Source organism: Salvelinus alpinus, chromosome 27 (genome assembly GCF_045679555.1).
Source record: "Salvelinus alpinus chromosome 27, SLU_Salpinus.1, whole genome shotgun sequence".
In the NCBI taxonomy this organism is placed as follows: Eukaryota; Metazoa; Chordata; class Actinopteri; order Salmoniformes; family Salmonidae; genus Salvelinus; species Salvelinus alpinus.
The window spans coordinates 24350386-24363230 of record NC_092112.1 but is presented as its reverse complement, the minus strand read 5'-3'; the positions used below and the strand labels follow the sequence as shown (position 1 = coordinate 24363230).

At 46.2% G+C, this 12845-nt stretch overlaps 1 protein-coding gene across 1 annotated transcript in view; it reads right to left on the bottom strand.

Annotated features, from left to right (window-relative positions):
• LOC139556205 (laminin subunit alpha-4-like) overlaps positions 1 to 12845 on the bottom strand; it is a 36362-nt gene that overhangs the window by 15893 nt on the left and 7624 nt on the right. The window contains exons 2-18 of the mRNA XM_071369836.1: positions 12546 to 12647; positions 11985 to 12112; positions 11787 to 11867; positions 11327 to 11541; positions 10055 to 10155; positions 9685 to 9865; positions 9094 to 9177; positions 8812 to 8963; positions 5639 to 5749; positions 5068 to 5179; positions 4604 to 4768; positions 4272 to 4465; positions 1660 to 1776; positions 953 to 1101; positions 459 to 600; positions 266 to 359; positions 49 to 165 (exon numbers count right to left, since the gene is read on the bottom strand). Of these exons, the coding sequence (XP_071225937.1) occupies positions 49 to 165; positions 266 to 359; positions 459 to 600; positions 953 to 1101; positions 1660 to 1776; positions 4272 to 4465; positions 4604 to 4768; positions 5068 to 5179; positions 5639 to 5749; positions 8812 to 8963; positions 9094 to 9177; positions 9685 to 9865; positions 10055 to 10155; positions 11327 to 11541; positions 11787 to 11867; positions 11985 to 12112; positions 12546 to 12647 (2245 nt within the window). The remainder of the gene's footprint in view (positions 1 to 48; positions 166 to 265; positions 360 to 458; positions 601 to 952; positions 1102 to 1659; positions 1777 to 4271; positions 4466 to 4603; positions 4769 to 5067; positions 5180 to 5638; positions 5750 to 8811; positions 8964 to 9093; positions 9178 to 9684; positions 9866 to 10054; positions 10156 to 11326; positions 11542 to 11786; positions 11868 to 11984; positions 12113 to 12545; positions 12648 to 12845) is intronic.

Below are 12845 nucleotides of genomic sequence, written 5' to 3'. Positions count from 1 at the left end.
GTCAGAGACCCTAGATAGGCTATGGGACAGAAAAATAATGTGTTTTACCTGGCTCAATTCCCTTGATATCTTTCAGTACTACCGCTAGTTTTTTGGTGTTGTCATCCATGGTCTCCTTGGTCTCCTCAATGTATTTCATCTTGTCCAGAACCTCAGCTTCAACCTCTGTGGAGATAATTCACACATGCATCATCACTGAGGATAACCTGTACAAGCTAGTCTCTAACAATAATCAAACAATGCTGAACCAGAAAATGTGTCATACCGAATTGCTCAGAGTGCAATGAAACAGATTCCTTGAGGACATTCTCACTCTGGGTCTTCAGAAACCCCAGCTGGGTGTTGATCCCATCGCTGGCCTGCCATAGACAGCACAGTTTTAGGTTACCAAGCGAAAATCACTGTACAGTAGCCTAAATATATGATATGTAGCTAATTGTGCATTTCAGACAACCTACATCCTCAGCTCTTGTTGCTAAATCCATTGTTGTCAGTCCAGTGATGTTGGCCTCTTCGATGTACTGGACTATGTTGTTGTACACATTGGCTGTATCCAGAGCCTTCTGCACGAAGCCGTTGGCATCACTGCGTTTCAGATTACTAGGTGAAAAGAAACATACCACAAAATCAATGTCTGGTTAGAATGTTTGTAAAGCATTGAGGATAAGGAACATAGCTGAAGTGCTGGCCTACTTTTAACTGGTGCTACTACTGTACATTAAAGGGTTGCCTTTCAATGGTGCTTTTATCCAGTTTTGGATAAACATGTTCAGTGGTGATTTTGTATCTTGAATGTGGTGTCCATTATCATGGAGTAGAGGATATTCAAGTGTAGTTGTGCTTAGTAGTTGGTTGGTTCTACAATGTGATGTGCATTTATCATGGACTAAGGAGGAGTGTTTAGAGTGATGCAATGATTAGATCACTACTATGTAACATCACTACTGCTCACTACTCCAGCTCGTCCGCTTGACTCTGGAGGTCCTCTGCGTGGTCCTGGGCTCTCTGGACCAGGACTCTGTCTGCCAGGGGCAGCACCTCAGTCTTCTCCTGCAGCCCCTTGCTGGCGCCGTCGATCGCAGCGTGGTATTCAGTCACGTTCTACACAGACACATTCCACAACTTAACTAACAATATTACCTCTGAATGATTCTATTTCCCTACTGAGTAACCCAATAGAGAGGCAATTGACTTAAAGGGGAATTGTTCAAAGAAGCAGTGGCTTTTTCGATCCCAATCAATTCCAAAAATGTGTCTCTCATTTTGTCTGTCTGTTAAATTTGTTATGGATTGCATAGACCAGTACATGGGACTCTCCCTGTCAGTCCATATTCAACACATGAACTGAAACATTACATGATGACCTCATTGAGGGGGTCCAAAACACAAAGCTTTCAGGCAGACACTCTTAGCCTTTTTTTCTATCTAGAACCTAAAAGTGTTCTTCGGCTGTCCTCATAGGAGAACCCTTTGAAGAACCCTTTTTGGTTCCAGGTAGAATACTTTTGGGTTCCATGTAGAACCATTTCCCCAGAGGATTCTAAATGGAAACTAAAAGGGTTCTACCTGGAACCAAGAAAGGTTATCCTATGGGGACAGCCGAAGAACCCTTTTGGAAGCCTTTTTCCTAAGAGTATACAGGCCGAGAACAGGCCTTACCTGCACCAGGAGATGCATCTCGGCCACAGTATTTTCAGTGTCCATGATAAGGTCTTTAGCCATCTGCAAGGTGTCATTCACAGCTTCGTAGTTCTCTATCAGCTCCTGCTGCTTGGCCTGGGAGAGAGAGTGGACAGGATTAGTGAATACTCTGACTACTGTATAGTACCGAGAATATACATTGTGTAGAGAGTACAGGTTATGTATCTCTCCCATATGAACACTCGTATCATAAAAGTACATAAATCATAGGTAGAATCATTTCAAATGTCAAATGAAAGCTGCAGGCCTAATCGATGCTGAACATCAACATTTCATTTATAGCACTCCCTTTAACAACTTGTATTTTGCCCTAAAGAGGCAAGAGAGAAATATGTGTTGACAGCAGTTATGAGTATGGTACAGTAACACTCTCTTTCTCCCATAGTAACCCTGGCTGTGTTTCTCCTGCCACGACTTGTGTTGACTAATCTGCTATGGGAAGGAAGAGCCCCAGATTATGGTCGGCCTCCTGTTTGGACAGTACACCATTCACGGAAAATATTTGAAGCCGAGGCCCAGATCAAGGAGATAACACACACATACAGCCCTGCACCAGCTGGTTGTCCTAGCTCCAGCCTTCACTGCAGCAGCTGGTTGCTCCTCGCTCCAGCCTTCACTGCAGCAGCTGGTTGTTCTACTTCCAGCCTTCACTGCAGCAGCTGGTTGCTTCTGGCTCCAGCCTTCACTGCAGCAGCTGGTTGTTCTACTTCCAGCCTTCACTGCAGCAGCTGGTTGCTCCTAGCTCTAGCCTTCACTGCAGCAGCTGGTTGCTTCTGGCTCCAGCCTTCACTGCAGCGGCTGGTTGTTCTAGCTCCAGCCTTCACTGCAGCAGCTGGTTGCTCCTAGCTCCAGCCTTCACTGCAGCAGCTGGTTGCTCCTAGCTCCAGCCTTCACTGCAGCAGCTGGTTGCTCCTAGCTCCAGCCTTCACTGCAGCAGCTGGTTGCTCCTAGCTCCAGCCTTCACTGCAGCAGCTGGTTGCTTCTGGCTCCAGCCTTCACTGCAGCGGCTGGTTGTTCTAGATCCAGCCTTCACTGCAGCAGCTGGTTGCTCCTAGCTCCAGCCTTCACTGCAGCAGCTGGTTCCTCCTAGCTCCAGCCTTCACTGCAGCAGCTGGTTGCTTCTGGCTCCAGCCTTCACTGCAGCGGCTGGTTGTTCTAGATCCAGCCTTCACTGCAGCAGCTGGTTGGTCCTAGCTCCAGCCTTCACTGCAGCAGCTGGTTGCTCCTATCTCCAGCCTTCACTGCAGCAGCTGGTTGCTCCTAGCTCCAGCCTTCACTGCAGCAGCTGGTTGCTCCTAGCTCCAGCCTTCACTGCAGCAGCTGGTTGCTCCTAGCTCCATCCTTCATTACAGCACAACCACAATGGGCACATAATGTAAATTTGTGCATGACAATAGGGCCAGTCTCTGGTATAAATTAGAATCGCAATCCCTCAGGATTTCACACCATAATGAATAGGAACAACAGGCTTGTTGTATTGTATTTTGGATCTATAAACATTATGGAAAATCTTTCAGTTGTCTAACAAGTCTCATGCCTCAGACTGAGGAAACGTTAAGGAGCTGTACAAAATGACTGTACACATTCAGGTAGCTGTGGGTATTCAACTCTAAGGGGCATATCCTCTTTATATGGGCTATGGGGTTACGCTTGTGTTGTACAATAATGTATCTACCCCCCACTCTGTGCCTCCTAACAATCCCTAACAGCTGTTTCTGTCTTATTGTTCTGTACTACTAAATACCATGGGTAACTGAGTTCTCTGGCAGATGTTGGGAACAACTACAGTCCCCATACTGTATGGCAGAGAGGGAATATCTGGTCTATTCCTTGGAAGGAGAAGGACAGTTGCTTTCCAGTGATAAAGTCAAGCTGAATTCCTGCAACATTCAGAGGGAAGATAAAGGCAGACGGCACTGATGCACCTCAGAGCAGGCTGGAGCTGCACCTCAAAGCAGGCTGGAGCTGCACCTCAGAGCAGGCTGGAGCTGCACTGATCTCTTTAGCTGGGTGCTATCAAATCAAATGTTATTGGTCACATACACATGGTTAGCAGATGTTAATGCGAGTGGATCGAAATGCTTGTGCTTCTGGTTCCGACAGTGCAGTAATATCTAACAAGTAACCTAACAATTCCCCAACAACTACCTAATACACAGAAATCTAAAAGGGGTGAATGAGAATATGTACATGTAAATATATGGATGAGTGATGGCCGAGCGGCATAGGCAAGGTGCAATAGATGGCATAAAACACAGTATATACATATGATATGAGTAATGTAAGACATGTAAACATTATTAAAGTGGCATTGTTTAAAGTGACTAGTGATCAGAGTGAGCTGTGGTAACGAAACCATGCTGACAAACACAGAGAGCCAGGGAGTCAGGCAAGCAGAGAGCCAGGGAGTCAGGCAAGCAGAGAGCCAGGGAGTCGGGCAGCCAGTAGGGAAGGCATAAAGTCAGTCAGGCAGCCAGTCAGTCGGCTAGAGGCATTTGGGGAGGCAGGAGGAGAGAGGCTCCAGACGGCACGCTCTGGTCTAAGCTGATCCCGGGGTCGTGGGAAGTCACCTCACTCCTCTGGAATTTGACGGTGTTGGCTTTGTTCATGTCTTCCGTCTCCTGGACAGTGTTGGCAGCCTTCTGGAGGATCTCCTGGGCCTCAGAGAGCTTGTTGGTGAAGCGGGAGAGCACCTCCCGTACCGTGGCCATGCGGCTGTCTGTACTGATCAGCTTCTTCTCCAGCTGACGCATGCGTCTAAGGACTGGACAACACACACATTTGTAAATACACAAGACCACAAAGCTTGTCTCTACCTCCCCATTATAACACGTCTGTAGCGTGTGTGTTTCTTTGTGTGGATGTGTCTACAGTATGTGTGAGTGTGTGCGTTTTTTCTCACGGTCGTGGGCCTCGATTGACTCATCGGTGGCGATGGGCTCTTTTGGGGAAAGGTCCAGTTTCTTCATCCAGGCCACCATGCCCTCGGCAACAGCTGTCTTCTGTCTGATGATCTCTGGGTCCAGATCCTGATGGACACTGTACATCTCCCAGTCACTGATCATCTCTGTGAGACACAGACACGACACAGAGCACAGGGGGAAGGAAGGATGGGATATGGCTATGGGACATGACAGAGGCTCCACTACCAAAAGCACCCTCATAAACACGTGCTGATCAATGGATGGCAGTAGGAAATACAGCAAAGGTGATTTGGATTTAAATCTTAAGGCAAGGCGGGCTTAAAAAGTAATTGGATATCATATATCAACATTTATAACAAACCTAGAAGCATTATGAATAATGGGGGAGGTGTACGGTACTCAGAGAGGCATAGCAGTGTATCTTTAGCAGGCTTAACAATACCTTCAATCAGCACGTTGAGGGCGGTAAGGTTAGTTGTCAGCTCATCAGCCAGAGTGACGCTCTGTAGTGTGTCGTCATCCACTCTGTCCCCCAAGGACTTCACTACACTCTCCTGGCCCACAGCAAACAGCACACAGATCAATTACATAGTCAAGACATGACAAACACCACAGAACACAAAAATAAATGACACATTCTGGATACCACCACTACAAGCTCAACTTAAACAGATTTGATGGCTCAGAGATAACTGAACTGCATAACCTTAGTCTCTCGTGTCAGACATTAACATTAAAATGCTAAATCGAGTAGTGGGAGATTTGGTTCTGGAACCAACAGGACCCTGAACAGCTTCTACCCCCAAGCCAGAAGACTGCTAAATAGTTTACATTTTTAGTCTACACCAGTTGTTTACGAAGCATGCAACAAAAACATTTGAGTAGGTATGAATTAACTATATGTTGGTTTTTGTATTTGGACTTTATTTCACCTCCAGAGAAATGTCAACTATGAAAGGAGGAAGGAAGAGGAGTGTGAGTGAGTTAGATGAGTGATGAAGGTGTCCTCTTACCGTCTCTGCAAGATGGTTAATGTCTAAGAGTAGAACAGCGCTGGCCTCCTCCAGCTGCCCAGTCTGGATCCTCATCAGAGCTGACTTGTTCCTCCAGTTCACAAACTGTGTCTGGAAACAAAACATAGGGGTAATGGGATACACTTACACAACACTATTACAATACAGTAAATTCATGTTAGGATTGTCAGAAGAAAATTATGTGATTCACACAGTACAATGGTTGTTATATTGGCTGGTTAGTTGGTTGGTTGGTTGGTTGGTTGGTGTATGATATTTGCCAAACTTTATTTTACAAAAACTCCGCTAGTTGAGCTGCTTATTTGTCTTGTTTAAATCAGAATGAACTGATAATATAGGTGTGTATAAACATCATGAGTCCCAACTATATCAGCCTGAGCAGAGAGAAAGGCTGTACGTGGTGTGATCTTAACAACATACAGGAACTCAAGTCCTTTTGTTCACCTGACCTAGAATACCTTACAATCAAATGCCGACCGCATTATCTACCAAGAGAATTCTCTTCGATCATAATCACAGTCGTGTATATCCCGCCCCAATCAGACACATCGACGGCCCTGAAAGAACTTGATTTGACTCTATGTAAACTGGAAACCACATATCCTGAGGCTGCATTTATTGTAGCTGGGGATTTTAACAAGGCTAATCTGAAAACAAGGCTCACTAAATTTGATCAGCATATCGAATGCGCGACCCAGGCTGGCAAAACCCTGGATCATTGTTATTCTAACTTCAGCGACGCATATAAAGTCCTTCCCCGCCCTCCTTTCAGAAAATCTGACCACAACTCCATTTTGTTGCTCCCAGCCTATAGACAGAAACTAAAACAGGAAGCGCCCGTGCTCAGGTCTGTTCAACGCTGGTCTGAACAATCGGATTCCACGCTTCAAGATTGCTTCGATCACGTGGACTGGGATATGTTCCGCATAGCGTCGAACAATAACATTGATGAATACGCTGATTTGGTGAGCGAGTTTATTAGCAAGTACATCGGTGATGTTGTACCCACAGCGTCTATTAAAACATTCCCCAACCAGAAACCGTGGATTGGTGGCAGCATTCACGCGAAACTGAAAGCGCGAACCACTGCTTTTAATCAGGGAAAGGTGACCGGAAACATGACCGAATACAAACAGTGTAGCTATTCCCTCCGCAAGGCAATCAAACAAGCTAAGCATCAGTATAGAGACATGGTAGAGTCGCAATTCAACGGCTCAGACACGAGAGGTTTGTGGCAGGGTCTACAGTCAATCACGGACTACAAAAGGAAAACCAGCCCCTTCGCGGACCACGATGTCTTGCTCACAGGGAAACTAAACAACTTCTTTGCTCGCTTTGAGGACAACACAGTGCCACTGACACGGCCTGCGGGCTCTCCTTCACTGCAGCCAACGTGAGTAAAACATTTAAACATGTTAACCCTCGCAAGGCTGCCGGCCCAAACGGCATCCCCAGCCGCATCCTCAGAGCATGCGCAGACCAGCTGGCTGGTGTGTTTACGGACATATTCAATCAATCCTTATCCCACTCTGCTGTTACCACATGCTTCAAGAGGGCCACCATTGTTCCTGTTCCCAAGAAAGCGAAGGTAACTGAGCTAAATGACTATCGCCCCGTAGCACTCACTTCCGTCATCATGAAGTGGTTTGAGAGACTAGTCAAGGACCATATCACCTCCAACCTACCTGACATCCTAGACCCACTCCAATTTGCTTACCGCCCCAATAGGTCAACAGACGACGCAATCGCAATCACACTGCACACTGCCCTAACCCATCTGGACAAGAGGAATACCTATGTAAGAATGCTGTTCATCGACAACAGCTCAGCATTTAACACCATAGACCCTGGGTCTCGACCCCGCCCTGTGCAACTAGGTCCTGGACTTCCTGACGGGCCGCCCTCAGGTGGTGAGGGTAGGAAACAACATCTCCACCCCGCTGATCCTCAACACTGGAGCCCCACAAGAGTGCGTTCTCAGCCCTCTCCTGTACTCCCTGTTCACCCATGACTGCGTGGCCATGCACGCCTCCAACTCAATCATCAAGTTTGCAGACGACACTACAGTGGTAGGCTTGATTACCAACAACGACGAGACGATCTACAGGGAGGAGGTGAGGGCCCTCGGAGTGTGGTGTCAGGAAAATAACCTCACACTCAATGTCAACAAAACAAAGGAGATGATCGTGGACTTCAGGAAACAGCAGAGGGAGCAGCCCCCTATCCACATTGACGGGACAGTAGTGGAGAAGGTGGAAAGTTTTAAGTTCCTCGGCGTACACATCACGGACAAACTGAAATGGTCCACCCACACAGACAGCGTGGTGAAGAAGGCGCAGCAGCACCTCCTCAACCTCAGGAGGCTAAAGAAATTAGGCTTGTCACCAAAAACACTCACAACCTTTTACAGATGCACAATGGAGAGCATCCTGTCGGGCTGTATCACCGCCTGGTACGGCAACTGCTCCGCCCACAACCGTAAGGCTCTCCAGAGGGTAGTGAGGTCTGCACGACGCATCACCGGGGGCAAACTACCTGCCCTCCAGGACACCTACACCACCCGATGTCACAGGAAGGCCAAAAAGATAATCAAGGACAACAACCACTCGAGCCACTGCCTCTTCACCCCGCTATCATCCAGAAGGCGAGGTCAGTACAGGTGCATCAAAGCGGGGACCGAGAGACTGAAAAACAGCTTCTATCTCAAGGCCATCAGACTGTTAAACAGCCATCACTAACATTGAGTGGCTACTGCCAACATACTGACTCATCTCTAGCCACTTTAATAATGAAAAATGGATGTAATAAATGTATCACTAGCCACTTTAAACAATGACACTTTAAATAATGTTTACATACCCTACATTAGTTCATCTCATATGTATATACTATACTCTATACCATCTACTGCATCTTGCCTATGCCGTTCGGCCATCGCTCATTCATATATTTGTATGTACATATTCTTATTCATTCCTTTACACTTGTGTGTATAAGGTAGTTGTTGTGAAATTGTTAGGTTAGATTACTTGTTGGATATTACTGCATGGTCGGAACTAGAAGCACAAGCATTTCGCTACACTCGCATTAACATCTGCTAACCATTTGTATGTGACAAATAAAATTTAATTTGAACATTTTATTTACTGTACCTGCAGACGTTGGGCGGTGTAGTTGTAGTACTTGATCCTGTCGTTGGCTGCAGCCCCAGTGGAGATGTTCAACACACTGACCTTTATCTGGTCCAGCGTCTTATTGGACGGCCTCAGGTCACCAATCAGGTGCCAGATACACTCATCACAACCTGGTGGTAGGGAGGAGACAAATAATTTGTGTGTAATTTCCCCAACATCACATCATGCTAAAATCCAACACAAAGGGTTGTTTAAGATAAACTGAAACGTTCATTTTTATTTCTAACCAGACACTCTTACTGATGTTGCAGAGGTTGACCGTGGTGGATTCAGGGAGACACTCCCCAGTGTGCACATCACAGTGGCTGCTAGCACAGTTACATTCTGGATGGAAGAAACAGACATACACATGCATTTCATATAGCTACAGTTGATTACATGTCGAGTTCCATTTATCGAGTTGAAGGCTTTATCCTCCGGACATAGGAGAGTCAGTCGGAGTACAAATACCAAATATATAATGGAACCAATGGTGGGTCTTTTGGCTGGGAAGGAGTGCTGCTGCACATCTGTAGTGTGGTTCCCTGGTTCTCTATAGTGTGGCTGTGGGATGGATGATGGTTCCGGCAGCTGGGCAGATAAATTAGGACTGGGCGGACGGTGATGTCAGAGGAAAGTCAGCTGCCAGCTGCAGTTAGTGCCTGTGGTCATGTGCAGATGCGTACGGATGGTCCCGGTGTTGCAGATCGCAGCAGATGCCTCCCTGACATCATGTATGAGTGGGTGTGGGAATGTTGGACTGGCTTGCTAGCTACAGAAAATGTTATCTGTTCTTAATGTTTGACCAACTGGTCTGAGTGGTTCGCAAGATTAGACAGGCACAGTACTTACTCTGACACCCTGAGGGGCCGTAGTTCCAGTAGTCTGGGAGGCAACGCTCGCAGTATCGGCCTCCGGCCCCTGGTTTGCACTGGCAGCTGTGGGTCAGAGGATGACAGGTGGGCCGGAGACCGGCAGGTCCACAGTCACAACTATGGCAGCCCTGGCAGTTATTGAAACCTGTGTGGCCCTCCTAAAGCACACAATGGACATACAGTATGTTAGACATCTGGTTGTTATTTTTGTTATTCACAGTAGCCTTAATGATTTTGTCTGCTTTCATCTTATTGTCTGCTTTACTGAGCAAATCTGTCCAACAGTGTGATTGTGTGACCACATGGTTGTAAGGCTGTCTCCTTGACAAGGCCCTTGAGCGTCTCACCTCACATTGGTCACAGAGTTGGCCGGTGACACCAGGCTTACAGTGACATGTCCCTGTCCTGTCATCACACGAAGCTGTCCCACACTTACTGCACTCACAGACTGTAACACAGGACACACTCATAGTTAATACAGAGCGGGTCAAAGAAGCATGACATGGCCACAATGAAAATTGTTATTTCTGTCCGAGCAAAGCCCTAAAATACAAATGAAAATCCTGCAATAGATTGTGATGTAGATTGGGATTTTTCCCATTTCTTCAGTTGTATTCTTCATAGTTTTCTACAAGTGTGTTAGAGCTGGACTTATCTCATCCAAACAGCAACTACAAGTTAATATTTGGTAAACATGCAGCACTTTTCCATGATACTATTCTTACACGGATGTGCACATGGCATTAGATAATACACAGGCCAGGGTTGTCTGAATTGTACTGTACTGTCTCTGAGGCATTGTGTCATTAGAGCATGGCAGGAATTCTCACTACCCAGCCTGCCCAACTGTGTAAACACACAAAATAGACCTCCCCGTATTTCGTTTCCGATAGAGCCTTGTGATTGACTTATGTCTATATGAGCAAAACAAGGGGAAATTGTTAAAGCTCTATAGAAGACAAATCCATAGTAAGTCTTTAACCCCAAGAGCAACGTCAAAGCAGCATTCAAATCCAGAATTGAGCAAATTACTGGATATAGCTTCACTATTGTCAGACATCAAATTAATATCTATTTTTCCCTTGGATGTTTTTCCATGGGTAGTCTACATTGACAGTAAAGTTGACCTGTGTCACACCCTGATCTGTTTCACCTGTCCTTGTGATTGTCTCCACTCCCTCCAGGTGTTGCTTATTTCCCCGGTGTATTTATCCCTGTGTTCCCTGTCTCTCTGTGCCAGTTTGTCAACCAGTGTGTTTTTCCCGTGCTCCTGCTTTTTCTATTTTCTTTTTCTAGTCCTCCTGGTTTTGACCCTAGCCTGTTTCTGGACTCTGTACCTGCCTGCCTGACCATTCTGCCTGCCCTGACCTCGAGCCTGCCTGCCACTCTGTACCTCCTGGACTCTGATCTGGTTTTGACCTTTTGCCTGTCCATGACCATTCTCTTGCCTACCGTTTTGGATGATAATAAATATCAAAGACTCAAACCCCATCTGCCTCCCGTGTCTGCATCTGGGTCTCGCCTTGTGCCCTTATAACCTGACTTATTCCCTTTAGCTCCTATTGGAGCAAAGGGCCTCAGTAGGGTAAGTAATGTCTAACAGTACTCTTGGCAAGCACCTCTGCAGTTCTTGGCACTGATGGCGTCGCCGTAGAAACCTGGGGCACACCGTTCACAGTTGGCTCCGGCCGTGTCCCCCCAGCAATTCTGACAGAAGCCGGTCACGTTGTGGCACTCATTGAAGATGTGGTTGGGGTCCGAGTTACCGTTACAGTCACAACTCTCACAGGAGTCACCGATCACCATGGGGTTGCCATAGAAACCTGGAGCACATCTGGGTGAGGAAGATGCAATGTGATTGCCAATAATTGTTTGATTTAGAATGAGTTATCACTTACACTGAAACAACATTGTTATATGAAAGCATTTCCAAATATTTATTGTTCAGGTCCTGAAAAAATAAATAGTGAAATTGTAACAGCTTTACTTGTCTATATGAGCCGATTTAGGATAATGAGTGTAATTGCTCCCACGGTGGCGTTAACTCATGGTGTTGGCCAAGGTTCTGTCAGCACTGACCTCTCACAGTAATGTCCAGCGTAGCCCTCTTGGCAGTTGCATCGTAGGATGTTACTGCTTCTGTCACAGTGCTCTGCAAAGCTGGCCAGACACAGCGGAAAGAATGTCAGTCAGTGAGCTCTGCCCGCCAAAACACAGGCCTCTCTTTGCACGGCCTGCACAACAGTAGGGTCTGGATGGACGGACGCTATAGCTTACTTGTTGGAGGGGCTGGACAGGGGACAGGCACACGGCTGGCAGGAGTGACGTCCGTGGTTGGAGACGTCAGGCATGTATCCATCCTCACATATTTCACAGAAATCCCCAGTGGTGTGGTCCTGACATGACTGCATGGTAAAGAGTGGAATATAGTTTAAATCTATTACTGATATGATAGTAGATAGTAATCATAAAAGACTAGAAGTATTCCCCATGGTGTAATTAAGCAAGTTGATTGAAACTGCAGAATTTCCCTTCATTTGGGGGTGTGGTATATGGCCAATATACCACGGGTTAGGGCTGTTCTTGGCCACGACGCAATGCGGAGTGCCTGGATACAGCCCTTAGCCGTGGTATATTGGCCATATGCCACAAACCCCCGAAGTACCTTATTGCTATTATAAACTGGTTACCAACGTAATTATAGCAGTAACAAGAAATGTTTTGTCATACGCTGGGTAAATGGACTGATATACCACAGCTTTCAGCCAATCAGCATTCAGGGCTCGAACCATCCAGTTTATAATAAGTATTAATAGAGGGGATGGATGTCATACTTACTGTACAAACACCTGTGATATCTTCACATGTTTCTGAATGGCCTTTGCAATTACATGGTAGGCATTTTTTCTGGTTACTGAGGAAATATAGTTTTGCACACACCTAGGGAGAGGGAACATGAACGAGCTCTTTAAAACAGAGTACAACCTCAGTTTCACACACAACAGTTTTCCCCTGAATCTGATCTAGGATTAGAAATACATTTGACCAGTGATATGGTTCCTGACATTAATGCCAAGTTGCTTACGGGGCACTTTATCATTGTACCTTATGTTATTTAGAGTATTAAATTGTTATTGA